The sequence below is a fragment of the Galleria mellonella genome, unplaced genomic scaffold, assembly GCF_026898425.1.
Source record: "Galleria mellonella isolate WM207_F2 unplaced genomic scaffold, CSIRO_AGI_GalMel_v1 utg96, whole genome shotgun sequence".
Classification (NCBI taxonomy): domain Eukaryota; kingdom Metazoa; phylum Arthropoda; class Insecta; order Lepidoptera; family Pyralidae; genus Galleria; species Galleria mellonella.
Window position 1 is genome coordinate 3,849,756 of NW_026442179.1, and position 18,709 is coordinate 3,868,464.

General features: G+C 32.4%; 2 protein-coding genes across 2 annotated transcripts; one reads left to right on the forward strand and one right to left on the reverse strand.

Annotated features, from left to right (window-relative positions):
- Positions 1 to 1,297: 1,297 nt before the first annotated feature.
- On the reverse strand, positions 1,298 to 11,441 carry LOC113523597 (calumenin-B). The gene is made up of 8 exons (XM_052902792.1): positions 11,306 to 11,441; positions 11,051 to 11,179; positions 10,656 to 10,886; positions 6,123 to 6,282; positions 5,063 to 5,189; positions 4,844 to 4,965; positions 4,228 to 4,343; positions 1,298 to 3,498 (listed from the first exon to the last, which is right to left on the reverse strand). Exons 3-8 carry the CDS (start codon positions 10,871 to 10,873, stop codon positions 3,273 to 3,275), a joined length of 969 nt encoding a protein of 322 aa, XP_052758752.1. The 5' UTR covers positions 10,874 to 10,886; positions 11,051 to 11,179; positions 11,306 to 11,441; the 3' UTR covers positions 1,298 to 3,272.
- A 149-nt stretch (positions 11,442 to 11,590) lies between these two features.
- LOC113515337 (ubiquitin carboxyl-terminal hydrolase 46) lies at positions 11,591 to 17,968 on the forward strand. Its single transcript, XM_052902821.1, has 8 exons — positions 11,591 to 11,884; positions 12,086 to 12,166; positions 12,773 to 12,989; positions 13,676 to 13,756; positions 14,600 to 14,793; positions 15,665 to 15,922; positions 16,388 to 16,531; positions 17,657 to 17,968. The coding sequence occupies exons 1-8, from the start codon at positions 11,840 to 11,842 to the stop codon at positions 17,765 to 17,767; spliced, it is 1,131 nt and encodes a 376-aa protein (XP_052758781.1). The 5' UTR covers positions 11,591 to 11,839; the 3' UTR covers positions 17,768 to 17,968.
- Positions 17,969 to 18,709: the final 741 nt, after the last annotated feature.

Sequence of the window (18,709 nt, forward strand, 5' to 3'; positions counted from 1 at the left end):
CGTGAAGAAATCACAATGGCATCCATTGATTTATGAATGTTATACTCTAAATTCGTCATTTTATCGGTCGATCCGAGACTACGAAACTACTTGAAAAATAAGTAAAACAAAAGATGCAGTCACTCACCTAACTCAACCAGATAATCCCTTATTTCGCTTGGTAGAGCACACAGCCTCTCTGATCTGTGGCTATAAAGTTCTATTGGATGCTTAATTATCGTGTAAGCTCTGGATTTTTATGCTGTCACCGAGATACGGAGGGACAAACAGACTTTTGCGGATATCATAAAAACTACATAAAACCCAAACCGGCCCATAAGATACAGAAAGCACGTAAACTGAGATATTTTTATATATAGCTAGTTAATGTGATCCCATCAATAATATGGTGGATTTATACGTTTCACTACACGTTTATTATTATATAGATTAATATTAAAAATATTGTCATACAATTGTTTTCGATCTCCAACAAACAAAATAAAATTATTTAAAATGCTAGAAATTCTATCACATGTTAGATTCACTAGCGTAATATATAGCTAGATTATCGCGTAATATTTATTTGTTACTAACTTTTATCAACGACTTCGTCCACGTATCTGAGATGTTTACTGACCACGTTAAAAAATACCCTACATCCTTCTCAATCCCATATAGTACGTAGATACCACATTTTAATAATTGATTTTTTTTATATACAACTTAGAATGGCAAACAAGCTGATGGCCCACCTGATGGAAAGTGGTAACCGTCGTCTATAGACATGAACAGTACCATGGACATAACAGAGTATACTGTTTCGCCCATGATTACCCCCATGCGTTGCCATTCCTGAGGACTCAGGTGTTATTCCTCTGTAGCCAGTAAATTAACGCTATATCCCACCCTTCAAACTGAAACACAGCCATGCAAACACAACTGCTTCACGGTTGAAACACGAATGAGACAGAGGTACCCAAGCAATCGACTTTTGTACAGTCTCCCTCTGGTGATTAAAAGTTAAGTCACTATAAGGTAACATACAAACTCACTTTCATATTTCTAATATTACGAGTGGTAAGGATTATAACTGATTAATACGCAAGTTTTAAATTTAAAATATATAGTTCCTCTAACACTAGGTGTCATATCGTATAGGGAGGTCAAAGATATAGCTGGGAATAGAGCTGGCTGGAAGGGAATAAATGAATTAGTTGCACCGACAAGAGGAAACTCTCAAACGAAATAAGAGAGTTCCACTATAAATACTCCAACCAATATCTGTGAATGATGGATGACAAATAAAAAACATATCTAGTTAAAAATGTATTTATTATACTAACTAAAAGTTTCCTATGTTAATTGTACTGGAGAAAAAAAAAAAAATTTAGTTCGGAAATTATAAATTGATTTTAAATCAGTAAGTACATTATTAAACGCTATACATATGATATAATATAAAATATATTAATCTTAAACAATATCTTAATTTTAGAATCACAAATAGAATTTACATTTGGCCATACGTGTAGTTTCCACGGTACCAATATGGTCTAAACATTGCCACTTTCCATCAGGTGATATTAGTGGCTTTGCCTCTCCTTCTGATACTATAAAAAAATATAATTTCTCAGTACAATAGATAAGTAGAGTAGTGAGATTTTAACTGGAAATATAGCTTTGGTCTTGAATGTTAGTAACTAATGACTTACATCTTATTCTATAGATACAAAACGTAAAACAGAAATTCTACAAAACAGTATTATGGCAAGTGTCAGTTGAAATATAGCTAAGTATGTAATGTATTAGCTAAGTATATAATAATTAAATTTAAAATTAATAGAGTACTATTTTATTTGATGCTGCCATTCATTATTTAAACATTATAGTAGACAAATTACAGCTTAAGTATTATCTGAATGATAAATTTGTCGTCATTTCTCATACATACATAAAACGCATACATTCAAAGTATTGTAGTTAATGTATTTATGATTTTTATAAATGGTGCAATAGTTTAAATAAATAAATAGATAAATGATAAAATAAATAGATAAAAATAGGTCTTGATGTATTAAAATATATGAAATATTTGTAAATACCCGAGTTTCTGTTTAAAACAAAATTAATATAATTCTTCCATTATACAGCAATTCATTTATATCGTTTATTGATATATTATCTATTAATGATTTAAAAAATTGCACTCATACAAATTAGGCTCAGTAAAAAATTAAACGCACTTTGTCTTTTCAAATGTACCTATATATAATCATTTCTCATACAATTTATAATGGAATTAATTAGTTCTAAAAACGTCAAAATTATCCAGTAAAAATGCACATTAGAAAATTAACTTCAATAAACATACTTAAGTTAAGTAAAGAAAGATGTGGCATCTGTTTTAAAACACAAATAATCAGATCGATGTATATAGCAAATAGCATATAAAACATTACTTATCAGTCAAATTAATATGCCCACCATTTTTACGCGACCATGCCCACTGCAGCTAGCTTATGCCTATTGACCATTTCCGTCTGTTCTTATAGAAATGTTATTAGAAATATATTATTGTCAAATCCAACCTCAAGACACGATAAGTAGTTAATATAACAATAATAAACAATTACAACATTAATTTAATTTTTCTTTTTAATTATTAATTTTAATAAATAGGGAGAGCACAGTAAGTTAGCTGCCCCTTTTAAAAATTAAAGAAACAATTATGAATATGTATGTTTTTAGTATTATTAATTTATAAAGAAATTTTTACAACTTTTAATTGAATTTCCCAGTAAGAAATGTCTTTATACACATGTATTTTGTGTGCATAAAGTAATTATTTATATTGGCCTTATTCATATATCAACAATGGGGTTGTTCAACTAGTTTCAATTCAGAATGACTCACGATATTTATTATCCCCTATTGTAATTCAATTTATTGCAATTGATATTTTAATATTTCTAATTTATCAACGTTTAAGGAAAAGCAATTTATAACTGAAATTATTGTATTTTTTTTTTCTAATTTCCATATCTCCTTTTCTATGTTACATAAAGAAATAATCGTTACTTGAATGTACTAAAAATTTATCTTAAGATCAAATATGTTTTGATTTTATCGTATTTTGAATAAATCGTGAATGATTTCTTTTTTCAGTAGATACTTATAATATTTTTTTCTGTTTTAGCAGATGTCGGCGGTTAAGCGTAGAATTATCATAAATTCATATAATATACTAACAGAACAGACGGAAATGTATATTAACAATAACTAAAACGGAACTAGAACTCGTCGTGACGAGCTAGTGCTTCACCAAAGTCGGTGGCCTGCGAGCCGACGAACAGGTCGTACTTGTCGAGGATCTCCGCTTTAGTAAGCTTCTCGTCGGCATCGGAGTCCGCCTCGAACACCAGATGGCGCGCTTCGGCCTCCGCGTGGTCGAACTCGGGAGGCGCGATCCACTCCTTCACCTCTCCCTCGTCCATGTACCCATCCTTGTCTGTGTCTCTGTGGATTTTTTCAAATAACAAGTTTAAAAACAGTTTTAATAACAAGCTTTCATAATGATCTCCGCCATCTTGTGATATCAGCCATTTTAGAATGACTTCATATATTTTATAGTTGCCTACTCTTCAATTTCTTTCATTTGATACATAAATATTTTATTATGTATATTCTATTTTCACATCAAGGCCCCTGCAGGATAGATAGAGTACCAAATAACAAAATCTCTCTCTATCCTTATCTATCTTCTTTAAAAATAAAGAGGATGAACCTGATTCATAACTAGACTTATGCACACAAATGATTCTTGTTAGGTTATCTTCAATAAGTCAGTTTATATCCTCTTTCCATACATTGTGATCCCAGCATAGGATGGACCACCCCTGCGGTTATCAACCCTCCTAAATCCTGTAACACTACTAATAAAACACACCCCAAAAGAGGAAACCTATGTTCGACAGTGGACAGTTACCGGCTAAAATATCCCCCCCCCCCCTGTACTGGTGCCCCGCCAACGTATACCAATAGCATAGGCGGCAGGCGGGGTTGCCATTCCATTGTCGGACATTAAACATCTACTTACGCATTATATATGTGTTTTATCAACCTTTCATTTGATTTCATTTGATGTGATAAACACTATCAAAGGCATAATAGACACCTTTGATGTTCAGACATGTTAAATGTTAGTCATTATTAACTTTAATCGTTAATAAATTAATGAATGCCCACCTGTATCCAGTGAACTGCTCCCTTTCCTGCTTGACCCAGTCGGGCTCCTCGCCTTCCTCTCCATCCTCGGGCTTGTACATATCACCAATATACTCCTCAAGAGATATCTTACCGTCCTGGAAAGAAGACATGGTTCTACTAAGTTTTGTTATTCTATCTAAAATGGGGCAGATTTTGAGACATGATTTCTCTAAACGTAGGGTCTACCATAAAATGAATTTCCAAATTTTCGGACTCAATTTCGTGTTTTTGCTCACACTGAAATTTGCCTTGTAGATGTAGCTCGCCATTTCCTTCATCATAACTCCTACCATAAAAGTAGGTTTGTTAGTAGTGGGGTCTAATTTCCCTATTACTAGTAATACACCCTATCAAGTCGACCTCCACGCGCTTCTCCCTGGAAACTACCATGGTTAATTCTTGTGAAATTCATCATGATGGGCCAACTGACCTGCTTCATCCTCACCTATCATCCCAAACTGTTGCCCCACCAGTGTATATTGATAGCTCAGATGTAGTTATCATTTCATTATTACTTATTAAAAAAAACTGCCATCACTAGTATTATTTTTGTTTATTATTATATTATAAAACATTAAAATTCATATGGTCCTACCTTATCCTTGTCAATGTCTTCCAAGGTCTCAAGTACAACAACAGTGTTCATTCCAGGATAATCCTCGGGGTGTAAGAACGCCGCAAACTCTGTCTTGTTTAATGCCTCGTTCTGATCAGCATCTGTAAATGTTATAATTTAGGTATAATATTATGTTACAAAGGATAAACAGAGTTCACTTCGAAATATAGTTATATATATGCTAAAAAAATCTCTTACCGGCATAATGCCACCTCCTCCTGTCTCGTTTCAGTAGAGCAGAATAAGCGAAGCCCTCACTGTCCGGTGATTTAAATTCCTTTTGATCCATTTCATCCAAGAAACCGTACACATTTTTCCTGTATGCCTGTTAAATGAAATTAAACGAATTACAATTTAATCTATCTTCACGCACAATTAATTTAAATATCCACTTTACAACAATCGCAATAGGGGGTAAAGGGGTTGTTAGTAATGGAGTTTGGCAGCCCCATTGTTAGCAATATGCCCTATTAGGTCGACCTCCACGTGGTTCCCCCCGGAAACCATCGTGAACAATTCTTATTGAATTCGTCACGATGGGCTAACTGACCTACTTCATCCTCATCGATCACCCTTCACTGGTGCTCCGCCAGTGTATCCCGTTAGCGCAGGCGGGGTTACCATACCATTTTCACCCATCAAAAAAAAAAAACAATCGTAATAATATTTATTTCACACTAACTTGTTGCCCGTTACTCCGTATATGCGAATACGTACCGGAACAAATATACATACAGACAGAAAAGACTACTAAAAATTATTTTTTGGCATCTATTGGTTTTATTAAGACAACCATTGTCTAGTTATAATTTTTTTTATGGGTGAAAATGGTATGGTAACCCCGCCTGCGCTAACGGAATACGCTGGTGGAGCACCACTGAAGGGTGATAGATGAGAATGAAAACCGGCCAGTTAGCCCACCATGATGTATTCATCAGGAATTAACCATGATAGTTTCCAGGGAGAACCGCGAGGAGGTCGACCTGGTTGGATATATTGCTAGCAATGGGATTCTCAGTCTCCATTACTAACAATCCCTTTCCCCCCAATTTTATTATATTAGGCAGATGTAAGATTATTAGTCAATGTCAAATATCAAATTTAGTTAAGATTGGTACCACTGTTTTTTTTTTCATTTTTTAATAAAAAATATACTTATATTCCAAGTATGCTAAGAAAAAAAAATAAGTTCTAGCATTTTTTTTACAATTTTACCTCCCAATTCGGAATTTGCTGTTGCTGTGGACTGATTACTTACATCCCAGGTGATGGACTCCTCGTTGTTGGGGTTGTGCTGCCGCCAGTGGCGGTCCACGTCTTCGTCGATGTACCGCTTCTGCGTGTACCGGATCCAGTCCTTCAGCTCCACCGGCGTTACGAACCCGTCTTTATCGGTGTCGATCTTGTCCACTATTACGCTAAAATTAAAAATAGTCATTTATTTAGCATTATATACACAGCAACAGATTGGGGGAAAAGGATTGTTAATAAAGGAGGTCTCAAAGCCCTATTCTCTAGCAATATAAGGTATATTGCTAGAGATAGGGCTTTGAGACTAGAGATTAGGTCGGACTGTCCCATTCGTGTTTCAACCGTGAAGCAGTTGTGTTTGCATGGCTGTGTTTCAGTTTGAAGGGTGGGATATGGCGTGAATTTACAGGGTACAGAGGAATAACATCTGAGTTCTCAGGAACAACGCATGGGGGTATCATGGGCGAAACAGTATACTCTGTTATGTCCACGGTACTGCTCATGTCTATAGGCGACGGTTACCACTTTCCATCAGGTGGGCCGTCAGCTTGTTTGCCATTCTAAGTTGTATATAAAAAAAAAGCTTTTCCCCTTGGAAACCATCGTGATTAGTTCTTGCTGAATTCGTCACGATGCCGTAAGCCAACTGACCTGCTTTCACCCTCACCTACCATCCTTCATTGATGCCCTACCAGCGTATTCCGTAAATACAGACGGAGTTACTATACCATTTTCATCCATTAAAAAAAGTACATACAAATAATGGAGTATTATTATAAAAATGCCCAAAAAGTCCATGCATAAAATGCATAAAAATTGAAATGGTCTCCAATCAACATTAGCTGCAGTCTACTGTTAAATTGCAAGTATATAACAGTAACACAAAAAAAAAAAACAATAAAACGGATTGAACAAACAGGTAGATCAGATTTTCCGTGACCTCAATTACCTAATAATTTCATTCCGAGTTCGATTCTCAATCGAGTCAATTTAGGAATCGAACTTTACCAAATCGAGTCGAGCGTGAGTACTCTGGTTTCTTGTAACATAGAGTGTACTCTAGCTTCAAGGCTAGGCAATCAGAAACCATCTCCTATCAAGTTTTACAGACAAGTCAAATAAATATTATAAATGGAAAATTCATAAAGATGTTTAAACGATTGGAAACGGATTTCAATGAAAAAACACAAAATCTCGGTCTTTAAGTCGATTAAAAAAAAATAACACCAATAAACAAAATTAATCCTTACATACATCCTTATTATAAATGTGACAATGAGTTTGTTTGTTTGTTACTTTACAACTCCTTGACAGCTTAATCAACCACTATGAAATTTCATATACACATACATATATGGTATGGGATACACATAGGATACATTTGGAATGAAGAAGGATATAGGCTACTTTTTACCCCGGTAAGTAAACATATTCCGATCACGCGGACAAAGTCGCGGGTAAAAGCTAGTATTCTATATATCCAAGCTATAACAATTGAAGTACGCAATCATTATCATCAATAAACGTCGCCCACACACGAGATCATTGCTGATAACCATATATTAGGGCGTTAAATTATAAATTTAATGGGCGTATAACCGATGTGTTGATCTTTTATTTATTTTTTTATTTTTTATTTTATCAGCCGTTACCTGACCACTGCTGAACATAGCCTCCCCTATAAGGGGAGTTTCGCCAGTAGCTGCCACGATTGGCAAGGGAGTTGGCAACCGCAATTAGGCTTTCGTCATGTTTTAATGCTGCCTATCCCTTGACCAATAAGTTCCCTTAGTCGCCTCTTACGACACCCACGGGAAAGGAAGGGGTGGTATTTCTAGGCATAGACTGGGCCAAACGCCCCCTATAGTGGAAATAATCTATTCTATATCCTACCTTAACATATAGAATATTTTATATACTGCTCCATAGGCAAAACCGCAAGATATAGCTAGTATTTCCAATGTGAAAATGAGTTTGTTTTAAATTGTATGGTATACTCTTAGTATTTGGAATGGAGAAAGACATAAGCTGATTTTATTTCCGTCAATCAAAATATTATCTCGATTACGCAGACAAGTCGCTTAAAAAAATAAGTAATTTAATATTTATCTAAACTTCTGACAAGTTCGGGTCAACAGCTCGTCGCGTATAGAACATTCCAGGCCCAGTTTTTGCAGCGTGTTGATAAATCAGTCGGGGGATATGTGTCACTTTTTAAACTTTATCAATATGCTCATATAACAGAGATAAGAGTCACTGGATAAGACAAGTAATTTAACTAGCTTTTAATAATTACTATCTCAACAATTTGACAATAATTTAAAATCCTATAACTGTATATTTTATCATACAAAAACATATTAAAAATTAAAATTATTTGGAATTACAGTCGTGAACATACATTTTTTTTTTTTTATAAAATCTATAATCAAAGTACATAAGCACATTCAACTCTAATCGAGGCACATCACTATCATGTTCAGCACTACACTAGTTTACTTAGCCCACATTCTATAGCGCGTGGGCGATAAATTCACAGGATACAGATAACTGTCTTAAGATGACGGAAATTTATAATGTAGACATAGAGATAGTTCCATAATCTAAATATAGATCTTACAGAGTTCATTGACACTATAATAATGTTGATGAAGCAATCTCAATCACAAAATAGTTTAGCGCTAGTTTGATAAATGTAAATTGAGGTCAATTCTCAATAATCATTCTCTAAGTTTAAAATGAAAAAGAGAAATATATTCACGGCTGTAATTTGAGATGGGGTTGATAGAGAAATTCTTGTAATAGGAACATTTAATGAATAAGGCCTATTATACACTATATGATTACATACAAGACAAATATGCCTAAATAGTAAAAATATAGTGCATTGGATATTTATTACGTACATTGCGAATTAAATCTGACATATATCTGAATATTTTTTGTTTGACATTCAATTCAATATAATATTTACAATAATAAACCTGATTTGTCTAATGACTTAACTAACTCATGTGCTTAGTCTACATATGGTATATGAACTGTAAAATTATAAAAAAATAGCTATTTAAAAGTGCTTGTAATTAAATTTACTTGAATAAAAAAATATAATTATTATTCATTTAGGACTTTACTATGTCCATATTTGCACAATGCATAATTGAACAGAACTGACAGTGACTGTAATGGCGCTTTATTATTCTTATCACCAGAGAATCGCTCGGAAATTTTAGACTACAATAATCTATAAATTAATTTTTAAATAATAATCTGAAGATATTTCTGAAAACAACAATAAGATTGATCCCAATTAGTATATTATCTGAAACCTAAACCCCAATTATTGGTGAACTTTTTTAAGTTCATCAATTTTTTTTTTGTTTTTCCAGTAGGAATTTCTTGATTCATAAATAATTTAAACAAACTAAGCTGTATATGTTTACTTCCTCCACCAAATATAGTATAATATCCTTGTAAAAAAAACTGTAATAATATTGAAATAGATGGATATATCATTGAGGTGCAATTTTCATAATTGTCCCAATATTGTCATAGGATAATACTAAAATAAAGTGTCTACTGTAATACAAAAAATAATATTACCTGTTTTTCAAAATTTTACACTACAATTTTCATGACTGTACATTCATATATTGGTTTACAGCCTTTGTATTAATTATTTCAAGGTTCATATTTCAGTAATTTCTGATAATAATTTATTGTAGACATATATTCCACAATCAACAGTCATTGTCTATTATTTATTCAGCTGTTCCGAGTTGATTATTATATTGATGAAATTTTTATGACTACAGATCCAAGCAGTAGAGTTGAACAATAGAAAAACATTTATGAACTTGAAATTCCAATTCTGAGTTTTAATCACCTTTACATTCATAACATATACAAAAAGCATTTAAAGTTACATTTAAAACTTACCAATTAAAATTCTAAAAAGTTTATAGTCAATATAGGACAAGGTATGAGAGCATTACAATTCCTACTAAATTTACAAACTATTATTACAATTTACAATTCTTATTTAAATTACTTATATAAAACCATATAAGAATATATAAAAACTTTTTGTTTCTTTAGATATTATATATCAAGCTTTTTTATTTAGTACCGAAAAGTAATAAATCAAAAACTAATTTTCACATCAAATAATACTGCTGGTTAGACATGAACAAGAATATATAAAAACTTTTTGTTTGTTTAGATATATATCAAGCATTTTTATTTAGTACCAAAAAACTCACTTTCACATCAAATTTATAATACTGCTGGTTAGACATGACTTATCGACACTCTATTTTCACTACTTCAATTGTAGATCCTTATTATTGGTATTTTCTATATACCTTATGTAAAGAACCATTTTGTACAACTTTACACATGCAAACATTCATCTGTACCTACAAACACACGGAGTAAACTAGCCATCATTGAAAAGCCAGTTTATTATTTCCCTGCACAATTTGCAAACCCTAGTAATATATTATAATAATAACAATTAAATAATATTTGAAATACTTACCCTAGCCTTCTTTTACTTTCTTCAGGTGGTAACTGATCAAAAGTCTTAGCTTGATCCTCCCCCAAGAATGCGTCGTGGTCGAATTGCTTATTGTGGTGTTCATTCTTGAAGTGTTCCACATCAGATAGGTGATCCATCAGTCTTTTCGTCTCTTCATTAGAAGGCACCCCGGCGAAAACCGCTGACACGGCCAATGCCACAAACAACGATCTCAACATATTTAGTGTTTGTCTGTAAGATAATTTAAATACTTACTTAATTAAATGAAAACTACTGCAAAATATTATAAATACTCAAATTGGAGAGTAGCAGCTAAAAGTGTTTAAGTTCTAAACATTCAATAAAGTTCAGTATAATAAGTTACAGAAAGAAATGTATTATATTTCAATTAATACCTTCCAGAAATCGCCACGTCAACACAGTACACGTAAACTTCCTTCTTCCCGAATACAAACAAAGGAAACGGGGACAAACGAGAGGCGGTTCGCGGGAGGATGCTGGAGCCACAGGAGATGAGGACCGTTCTGAAACAGAATTTACCAGCTAATTTTAAAATTAAATACGAGCAAATGTAATGTGTTACAATTTTAAACACCATAAATATAAAAATAATGAAACTATAATCTTATAAGCAATAGTAAAGTTATTACTCTATATTTAAACTCCAAATGAAAATTAACACAGTCGCTATAAGTTCAGGTTTTCGAATTTTCTGTAAAAGTCATAATATTCTGAACATGTTAGCCACTGACAGCCAATTAGCAAGCTAAACGACAATCTGCTAGTTAAAACATAATGACAGTTGAAGCTGACATTTCTAGATACATAGATTGAGAATAATAGAAACTTTCTGCAGCATTCTTTTCATGACAGAAAAAACCTGTACATAATTATACTATTCTTAAACTATAAATTGTGTGTCCTATCGGGGTAGCATTACTCTTAAAATTGTATGTGATCGTGTAATCATCGCCTAAGATTATCATATCAAGATCCAACACCTAATCAATGTCATTTGACGTCACTAATCTATGGCAATAGATGTTGTGGTTGTTTTGCATATTACCAAAAAGAAATTTTAATTATGTTCCCACTATTAGCTTCGGCATCATTTTAAATTAATAAACAACGCATCCACAATTTATTGCGTGTTCTGTGTATAAGTCGCCAGAAAGAGATTGCCAATGTCAATATGTCAGGATCTCGGCCTTAATTTCCAACAGAGAATGGTGAGAGAAATGCATAATAATTTCTTGCTAATTTCTAATTATAATCAACACACAAACCTCATTATTAATTAGCAGTAAATATGAAATAAGTTCCAAAAAGTTTCGACCAAATTTCGAATCGTTACACATGATCTCTATTGACCTAATCAAAAGCGGCATTTCTAAGAAAAGCATATGATATGAGTTTTGCAAAATTTTCAGGGCGCAAATATATCACAGTTGGAAAGAGATATTGGGTCAGAACAGTTCCCACCAAATGAACATTATTTTGGATTAGTCAATGTAAGTTGTATGACTTTGGATTCATTTATTTTTTATCTTCATCTAGTTTTACGATAAGTAGATAAATAATCGAACATAAATATAGTTGGCGAAATAGATTATCGAGATAAATAGCATACACTTATTCCAATTTTTAAAGAAAATTGATGAAAAGTTTAAATCTGTTTAATAAAATAAATTGCTGTTAATTTGTAAATGCATTAATTAAAAATAGGTGAAATTTTTTTTTAATTGGACTTGTTTTTTGCTAAATACTAAATTGCTTACTATTATAACATTAACATCCACATGACATTCTACTTATCCACAAAAATATTAACAAACTATTATTGAAACATTTTTAAATCAATTACTTTTGTGTTCCATACATAGTACATACTAGGTTGCCTAGTTTTGTAGGTAACAATTATTTATTATAGATAAATATTTTTTCTAGTACAGATAATCTTACATATCCTATAGATATCTTATATTCAGTCAATAAGTGCTTTGATTAAATTTATTACACCTCAAAAATATTTCTTTAAGATTTTATTATACATAAATATTTACATGTCTCGTCTTACTTTTTATGTACTCTTTGTAATAATATTATGCATTTTTCAGTTTGGAAATACTTGTTATAGCAATTCAGTATTACAAGCACTATACTTTTGCCGCCCATTTAGAGAGAAAGTACTTGAATATAAGGCTAAGAATAAGAGAACTAAGGAGACCCTATTAACATGTCTGGCAGACTTATTTTATAGCATCGCCACACAGAAGAAAAAAGTGGGCTCTATTGCACCTAAGAAGTTTATTGCTAGATTAAGGAAGGAAAAAGGTAAAATTGTGTTATTGAGAATATTAAATATACAGAATTAAGTTCATTTATTAGTAGCAACCTGCCTTTGCATATATTTTTTAAATACAGTACTACTTGCTGATAATGTTACTAACTGTAAGGTGAAATAATTTTTAAAAATATATATTTTCTTTTTATCTGTTACAAACAATCAAATCCTTCCTCTTTATGATATTAATTTAGATTATATTTAAAAGCCACATTTCATATGTTAAGCGCCAAGTTTGATTCTTAATCAGACCATTTTAAAAATAAACATTTATAAATATTAGATTTTAATTGAAATGAATGCCTTAAGATATTTGTTGTCTTTCTCATTACACTGGTAATTTATTTATTTAAATAACTTTATTGACTAAAAGGAAATATAGTACAAAAGGTGGACTTAATGCTAGTAGCAAACTCTACCACACATCCTTTAGGATGAATAGTGTTTTATTATTGGAATAAATAAAGAAAATAATAGTTAATAATGTATACTTATACACAATAAATAATATATACATAGATAATGGATTATTCTAATATACATACATAAATATAAAGGTCATTTTCTCTGTGATTACACAATTGCTCTGTGAATTAATTAATTCTGATTATATGGCATATGTAAGTTTATTATTATTGTAAGCACAATAAAAATGTTGATCTTTTTATATTTGCAGAAGAATTTGACAATTATATGCAACAAGATGCCCATGAGTTCCTCAATTTCCTCATAAATCATATTAATGAGATTATTTTAGGTAAATACATTTTTATTATATAATAAATGATAGAATTAAAATCCACTGTCACAAAAGACATTAAAAAAAGCTTATCACATATTAATAATTAAAAAACATATTGCACCTTCATAAGACAACATACAAAAAATTGCAAAATGAATTAAACATGAAGAAGAACAAAGACTCGCAGTAAATACGGGTTATCGTCGCCAAATAGCATTAGTGTCATTTTAGATGAATTTGGTGAATAACACAACATTGAATGTGAAAAAAAAAACATTAAATGGCTGTCCTGTAAAATCACAAAAAGTACAGTTGTACCCTTGTCTTACTGAAGGTGCGATATCTTGATTATTAATATGTATTTTTTTTATATTCCAATTTCATTATTATTATTTTTTTTTATTTTTACTATAAATGCAGGACTGTTTACAAAGTTTGCCAACTTTAAATATAATAATATAAATATATACGGACAAATCACACAGATTGAGCTAGCCCCAAAGTAAGTTCGAGACTTGTGGTATGGGATACTAACTCAACGATACTATATTTATAATAAATACATATATAGATAAACATCCAAGACCCAGGCCAATCAGGAAAAGATCGTTTTCCATCATAACCTGGCCGGGAATCGAACCCGGGGCCTCCACGTCGCAGGCAGGCGTATTGACCGCTGCGCCACGGAGGACGACAGAATTTGTGTATTATTTTTTTTACTGAAATTGTTATTATTATTAATTCGTTGATTGTATCTGATATTGTTTATATGTGAAATTCCTATCATACCTATTCGACACAATGTAATATTGTTATGAATAAATTGAATTGAATTGTAATACTTAATATTTATTTCAGCTGAACGCAATCAAAGTACACTTAAGCTACAAAAGAATACCTCAGGGGAGAATGTGACATGTAACGGCACGGTGCCTCAGAGCGCGGAGCCGACGTGGGTGCACGAGATATTTCAGGGAACGCTCACCAGTGAAACTAGGTGTTTGAATTGTGAAACTGTTAGCAGCAAGGATGAGCATTTTTTTGACTTGCAGGTATGTTGAAACTAGTGACTTCTTTTTTAAATGAACTGGTCCAAGATAGTAAATTTACGAGGATTTAGCTAGGATGATATCCAGAAGGGGTCTTGCAGAGGTCAAACTGATAATGTATATAGCAATGGGGCTAGTTAGGTGGGGTTGGGGGGATTGTTAATAATATGTGCTATGTACAGCAGTGTACCATTAAAGGCAGATATGATGAAGTAAAATATTTGTTCACTTCTAATTAAGAACTTTTACGTGTTTGGAAATGTTATTATATTTGACGTCTTTAGTGGCATAGTTGCTTGCCGTGAGGACTAGATCATTTTAGTAATGTAAGTATTAACATAGTTTTGATGTACACTTCCAAGTACAAAAAATGGACCGAAGTTGTCTAAAATAAATAAACAGTGGTTCAACACCTTATTTCACCTAATGTGTGAACTCAATAATCTATTTTTTTTTATACAACTTAGAATGGCAAACAAGCTGACGACCCACCTGATGGAAAGTGGTAACTGTCGCCTATAGACATGAGCAGTACCATGGACATAACAGAGTATACTATTTCGCCCATGATACCCCCCATATGTTGCCATTCCTAAGGACTCAGGTGTTATTCCTCTGTACCTAGTAAATTCACGCCATATCCCACCCTTCAAACCGAAACACAGCCATGCAAACACAACTGCTTCACGGTTGAAACACGAATGGGACAGAGGTACCCAAGCAATCGACTTTTGTACAAAGTCTCCCTCTGGTATTTGTGTATGTGGTAATTTTTATATATTTTCGAATTCAAAGTATTTAATTCTGTTTATCTGTTCTTCAGTATATTTAAAAAGCAATATAATAGGCATTCTTTTGTAACAATTTCTTCCAGGTGGACGTAGGACAAAACACAAGTATTACACACTGCCTAAAATGCTTCAGTGACACTGAAACGCTTTGCAACGACAACAAATTCAAATGTGACAACTGCAGCAGCTATCAAGAAGCACAGAAGCGTATGCGCGTCAAAAAACTGCCGCTCATCCTCGCGTTGCACCTGAAGAGATTCAAATATATGGAACAGTATAACAGGCACATTAAGGTGTCACATCGAGTCGTGTTCCCGTTGGAATTGAGGCTGTTTAATACCGTAAGTATGGCATCAATGTCCCAAGTTACCAACTTCATAAAATGAAAACCTATTTCCTTGTAATCTTTTGGCGATACTTTGACCACGTAGACTAAGTTGTCCTAAGATTTTTAATTCAATTTGCATCTTCTTTTTTTATTAATATTTTACAGCTCCTATTTAAATTTTGGCAAAATTATAGGTCAGTTTTTTTTTTATTTTAAATATCTACAATATATATATACACATGTATGTATATATTAGTAGTTATATAATAATCCTATCCTTTGTCTTTTTCTCAATGTCATCTACCTGAAGGTTGTCTGAAAGAGATCGCTTAACGATAAGGCCACTTTTTGTATCACGTCTCATTAAAATTGACTGTATTTATTATTTTTATAAATGGTGCAATAAAGTGTAAATAAATAAATGTGGGTTTGAAAGAACAATATTCATAAGTGAAATCCAAAGGTGTTTCCATTACAGTCGGATGATGCTGTGAACCCAGACCGCCTGTATGATTTAGTAGCAGTGGTGGTACACTGTGGCTCTGGTCCCAACCGTGGCCATTACATCAGTATAGTGAAGAGTCATGGCTTCTGGCTGTTATTCGATGATGACATGGTGGATGTGAGTATTATTATTACTCTGCTACAATTTAATATTATACATATATAGTATATTATTACGGCCACTTCGTGCCCCTGTTTCTAACTAAAGGTATCAGATAGATATATGTATATTAATTTATTTGCATCATTTACAGCACACAAATAATATTAGATACATATTTAAAGAAATAAAACAAAACATATATAAAAAAAAAAAAAGAACAAAAGGAAAGTACATAAAGAGTTTACACAATTTCTCATGAGTGCACCACAGTAACGCAAAATGGTCACAACTCAGTTTAACACCTTTACTCTACTTACCCATTGGCTTGAGTATTGTTTTTAATATTATAGATTTTTAAGTTTCCTTTTTATTGTAAAAATTAATAAAGATATATTTGAACCAACTGAAATAAGAATGAAACAACAAAAACACAGTGTTTTTTTTTATATAATTTAGAATGGCAAACAAGCTGACGGCCCACCTGATGAAAAGTGGTAACCGTCGCCTATAAACATGAGCAGTACCATGGACATAACAGAGTATACTGTTTCGCCCATGATACCCCCCATGCGTTGCCATTCCTGAGGACTCAGGTGTTATTCCTCTGTACCCAGTAAATTCACGCCATATCCCACCCTTCAATCCGAAACACAGCCATGCAAACACAACTGTTTCACGGTTGAAACACAAATGGGACAGATATACAAAGGGAAATTTGTATATATATACACTTGAAATAAATTCCTTCATTAGCCATTAAAAAAGAAGTGGATCGTTAAAGCTTGATATGATGATGATGTTTATTTATAAAAATTAAAATAATTATATAAATGATAATATAGTGAGTTCTTGGGGTTACGGGCCAAAGAAAACTTTTTTTTTTTATTGGGGGAATATACTTTTACTGGAGGTAACCATATAAATCGTATCAAACATTGTAGTACACAAAAACATGGACAAACTCAAAATAATCTTACAGACAGTACAGTGTAATTAATAGGCAGAGACAACTCATTCGCTAATCTAGAGTATACAATCATGGTATCGAGCTGGGAGGCGGCGCTAGCGGCCTCTGCTCTCTCGATTACCGAGAGTCTGTAATCGAGTGATTGCTACAATAATAATATCAATTTATTTCAGAAAATCGATGCCTCCGCAATAGAAGACTTCTACGGCCTAACGTCCGATATACAAAAGTCATCTGAAACAGGATATATATTATTTTATCAATCTAGAGATGCTAGTTGTTAAGTTTATTAATATAATAATTTATATTATTTAAGATAGTCACTACGTTAGATCATGTTACATTAATATGCCGCGAATGTTAAAGTTGAAAATGGCATTTATATTATTCTAAAATTGTTTGAATTCATTATTATTCAATTTTTAGATTTCAATCAATTGTAAATACAATTCATTTCAAAATACAAAGTTGTGATCATTCTTCAAGTGGCGTGTCTTGTATTTATTTACCCGAATTTACCCATTTTTCAATTTGGAACAATTATTAATTAGAGGATAAGTACGAACTTTTTATTTAATAATTGCCTCGAATGTAAATGATTTATGTTCCAAGAAAAAAAAGCGACTTTAATTATGGCAATACCAGCTATTCTCTTTAAAAAAACTAAATTAGATTCGATCGATTTAGTAAATCGATTTTGATAATATTTCTATGCGACCAATCTGTAAGCATATTCTTTCAGATAAGAAAACAATTTTCCAAATCGCTTTACAACTGACAGAGTAAGCAAAAATGAGGTAACAAACAAAAAATAAAAGCGAATTGAGAACCTCCTTTCTGAAGTTGGTTGAAAAGTTCTCTGCTGTCTGGATGTTCATTCACGCTAATTTCCGAAACCTCAACGGATTTTAATATCATTTTCTCAATGTGTATTATATGCTCCCAGGTCTAACATAAAAGGTACAGGGGGGAAGGGATTGTTAGTAATGGGGTCTAACAACCCCCTTTCTAACAATATCCTATTCTTTATTTTTATTGTACACAAAACATACTGTTAATTACAATTCATTATAAACATAATGTACAAAGGCGAGCTTATCTCTAATAAGAGATTTCTTCCAGCAAAACCTTTCCATGTTAATTGTGTTATTTTAAAAATAAAAATAGGCAGTTATACGATATGCATATATTGTATAAACGCATAAGTTATGTATACACAAAGAATA

Coding starts and splice junctions, on each gene's coding strand:
- LOC113515337 (XM_052902821.1), top strand. CDS start 11,840: ATGTCAATATGTCAGGATCTCGGCCTTAATTTCCAACAGAGAATG. Junction 14,794..15,664: donor AGCATTTTTTTGACTTGCAG/GTATGTTGAAAC, acceptor AATTTCTTCCAG/GTGGACGTAGGACAAAACAC. Junction 15,923..16,387: donor AATTGAGGCTGTTTAATACC/GTAAGTATGGCA, acceptor TTTCCATTACAG/TCGGATGATGCTGTGAACCC.
- LOC113523597 (XM_052902792.1), bottom strand. CDS start 10,873: ATGTTGAGATCGTTGTTTGTGGCATTGGCCGTGTCAGCGGTTTTCGCC. Junction 6,283..10,655: donor GAAAGTAAAAGAAGGCTAGG/GTAAGTATTTCA, acceptor TTTTAATTTTAG/CGTAATAGTGGACAAGATCG. Junction 5,190..6,122: donor AGGAGTCCATCACCTGGGAT/GTAAGTAATCAG, acceptor TTCATTTAACAG/GCATACAGGAAAAATGTGTA.